At 25.4% G+C, this 4036-nt stretch overlaps 1 protein-coding gene across 1 annotated transcript in view; it reads right to left on the minus strand.

The window, feature by feature from the left end:
- LOC108755835 overlaps positions 1 to 4036 on the minus strand; it is a 15570-nt gene continuing 11534 nt past the window's right edge. The window contains exons 3-4 of the mRNA XM_018499147.1: positions 2739 to 2987; positions 1 to 239 (exon numbers count right to left, since the gene is read on the minus strand). Coding sequence (XP_018354649.1) covers positions 125 to 239; positions 2739 to 2987 — 364 coding nt within the window. The 3' untranslated portion in view covers positions 1 to 124. The remainder of the gene's footprint in view (positions 240 to 2738; positions 2988 to 4036) is intronic.

The raw sequence follows: 4036 nt of genomic DNA on the forward strand, positions 1-4036 counted from the left end.
TATTTTTTTTTTTACTTATTTAATCTGTTAAATCAAAGATTTCTTTAATTTAAAATTTTTATAAGTATGAACCAACCGCTTTCGATATAGTATAAAGCTAATCCGATCTGAAGTATGTGATAAATTAATTCGTGATGGTGACATCAGCACAGCTTCTAAACGTTTCTTGGGGGCCACAACCTACGCGTTGTGTTCCATCTTCACAAGTTCCCCAGGTATTTCCAGTACGATAATGCCACCTAATAAAAAGAGAATCAATCTTTATATTATTTAATTTACATATTATTTTACATTATATTATTTAATTGAATTAAAATCAATTTTTTCAGTAAATTTTAATTTGTAACGCAATCCTATGCTGCGTTCAGCAGAGAAAGCAGCTTTGCAACTATTGTAAAATTCTTCAATATGAAGTTTGGTCTATACGTTTAGATCTGTAAAAAACTAAAAGCAAGAATCAATCATATTAAAGAATTTCTTCTGTCATCTTTAATGTTTTAAATAATTCAATCTTGAATTATTATATATATTATATATATTACTAGTACTTGCATGTTATAGTCTTTTGAACTGCAAGCTGAATTGTTTTTTCGGAATATAAACGCGATTAAATCACTCTAATAATTGTGAATTAAATTGACAAACTATTTTAATAATTTGATGTTGCAATTAGACATCATATTATAAAGATGTTAATATATTGAAAAATTGTTAATAAATTTATTGCGAAAAATATCCAGCTTCGACCGGTAGGCTTCTAGTTTAACAAAATAAAAGTTATGAAACGCTCATTTGATGACAAGCTTGGTTAATATACTTAAAGTTATATATCGTTAAGTTATACCATATGGTATATACTTATCGTTAAGTTATATATCGATATATCGTTATATATCATTCATAAATTTAAGTTATATACCATTCATAAATTTAAGAACATTTGCAATTTTTTCACATTTCACAAAAACTTAAATATTTCGGTGAAAAGAAATCGTAGACAAGTTTTTAAAAATGAAAAATAGAACTTCAAACTGGCAATTGAATTTTGTGTTTCTCTCTCTCTCTCTCTCTCTCTCTCTCTCTCTCTCTCTCTCTTTCTACGATATGTTGTTCCTAAATCACGCAAAATTGATTTTTTTTCAATATTTTTGTTATTTTTTTTAGCGCTTTACCTGGATGAAACATGGAACATCATCGGATAAAATTAACAGAGCATTTTAAAGTAAGCCTTCTAAACTTTAAAATGTATTTTGAAAAAATACTAGAATGATTTTTTGCAAAGGTATTTAATTTTTTATTTATAATATAAAATAGTATAAAATTTTTATTCAGTTTTATGTTAACACACAATCGAAAAAAAGTTTTAAAAAAATTTTGACAAAATTTATATGAATCAAGTACATTATAATAAATTTTTATTTCTTTCTGTCTTTTTTCGATGTACTTATTATTTTTGAAGTAATATAAAAAACATTTTAAAAAATTAAGTTTTTACAGAATAAAATTTTGTAGAAAAAAACAATAAAAAATTTGCAAAAAATATTTTGTATATACTTATAACGTAAAATTTCATATATTTAGATTAAATATTTTCAAAACACTAAAAAACTTAATAAAATTTTTGCTCTAGATATTATTGACATAATTAATCTACGCATCATATACATATGTATTACAGACTTATTTTATTCAGATAGCACAAAATATTTATCATAAGTCTTCATAAATATTTATATTTTTTCAAATATTGTATAAATATTTTATAGATACTTTATATAAGCTTTATTCAAAAATATTATTAAAATGCAGACTAAATTTTAATAATATTTATTTTATATAATGTTTAGGATAAGTATATATAAATATTTCTAATATTTCTAATATTTCGTAAATATTTTTAAAATGTTTCCTGGAAATGTCATCTATTTCATAAAATGCAAACTAGCATCTGGCTATGAATACTAATAAAACGAATGCTATTTTATAACTGTTGTAAATCTTCTTTGCAAAAAAAAAAAAATTATTTTCAATTTATTTATGAAAAAAATAGATTTTAACTATACGTATTCCATGTTTTTGATAATATTTATATTGTTCAGATTTGTCAAAGCTATACATCCATTAACATCAGTGTTCGTGGATAACTGAAGTAGAAATTTCCGTACGATTGCAGAGATCAAGTAGTACTAAATGTTATACAACTTAGAATTGGCTAAAGTTGATTAATGAAATTCGTACTCAAATTCAGATAGACATGTTTTTTTATCGTAATTTTATTGTGTATATTATTCTGGAATAATGTTAATCAATAATACTTATTTTAACAATAAAATTGAATTAATTAATTTTTGCCGTTATTATACATATATAATGTTTATTAAATATTTTCATAATATTTATTATAATATTTACGATAAATACTTCATAATATTTATGATAAATTTTTATGACCTGTACAATCTAAGACCACAAAAATATTTACAAAATATTGTATAAATATTTAAATAAATCTTATAAATATTTTTTAAATATTTTGTAAATATTGTGTGCTGTGTCCGGGTATATTTTATCAAACACACAAAAACCTTTTTAATTTTTTAAATTCATATAATTTCCATTAAATTTCAATTAAAGTAATTAGGCATTAATAACAAAATAATTAAACATTAATAATTCATTTGAAATTCCAGATTAATAATGTTAAAATTAAACAAAATGAAATTGTCTTCAATACCAACCTAAGTACACATTGTTTACACGTAATATTCTTTGGTAGGACCAGGCTGATAGTGTAATCCTTTGCGACATTAACGGCAATAGGATATTTATAGCCTGTACCGTCAGCCCTTGGCAAGGGATACTTATTGAAGCATTCATCGGTTTCTAATTCTTTATTCGTCTTCAGTGGACAAAGGTTAAATGTAAAATAACCCAAATGAGCGGCAGTGAGTTTAACGGTCACATCGATGACAGAACCTGCCTTATATCTATGTAAATAAAATATAATATAATGTAATATATGCATTGGCAGTATAATAGTAGTCTAGTATGAAAATATATATTACAATTTTAATAGACTTTGGATACCTTTAGAGTATCCAAATATATACCCAATAAAAGACATATCTATATTTATTATAAAGGTTCTTATACATTTAGAGATTGAGACAATCCCTTAAAATTAAATCAAAATCGTAATTGATTTTGAGTGAATATCATTAAAATTGAAAAATAAATCAAAGAATATATTAAATTTGTATAAAATTATCTTTTTTGAAACATAAAAGCCAACATTAAATACATGTGCTCCTATGTACAAAAAATTGACATACAAAACAAGTTTTAATTTGTAATTCTCAGTATAATCTACATTATAGATGTAAAACAAGGATAGAGGGTCTGTTTGCGTTGCTTGCACTTTTTACACGTGTTCGTTTTCTCTCTTTTCAAGGTCAAATATATATCTATCTCATTTTAAGTGCAAAAATATTTGGGGATTTCATGCAACGCGAACAGATCTAACGACACCAATAGCTAACAGCGTCTCTCCAAACGCATCTATAATTTATTAGGTTGTTCGGAAAGTAATTTCGTTTTTTCCCAACAGAGGACTTATTGTATTTTTTCACAGCCAACTTCACACTTAAGCCGCATAATCATTATATATTTTGACAGCTGATATAGCAAGGCTTGCTTGTGAAAAAAGTTCGATTGATTCTACGCAGTAGTTTTTGGTTGGTGCCCTATCAAATATGGAAAGTGAAAAGCAACATTTTCGGCATATTTTACTTTTTTACTATCGAAAAGGTAAAAATGCTGTTCAGCAAGAAAAAAATTATCCGATGTGTATGGAGAAGATGTATTGACAGAACGCTAGTGCCAAAACTAGTTTGCAAAATTTCGATCCGGCAATTTTAATGTTGAAGATGCACCACGTTCTGAAAGGCCAGTTGAAACTGATGAAGACACAATAAAGGCATTAATTGATGCAAACCGGCGAATAACAACTCGTGAGATCGCTGAGAGATTAAATTTA

The sequence above is a fragment of the Trachymyrmex septentrionalis genome, unplaced genomic scaffold, assembly GCF_001594115.1.
Source record: "Trachymyrmex septentrionalis isolate Tsep2-gDNA-1 unplaced genomic scaffold, Tsep1.0 scaffold126, whole genome shotgun sequence".
Taxonomy (NCBI): Eukaryota; Metazoa; Arthropoda; class Insecta; order Hymenoptera; family Formicidae; genus Trachymyrmex; species Trachymyrmex septentrionalis.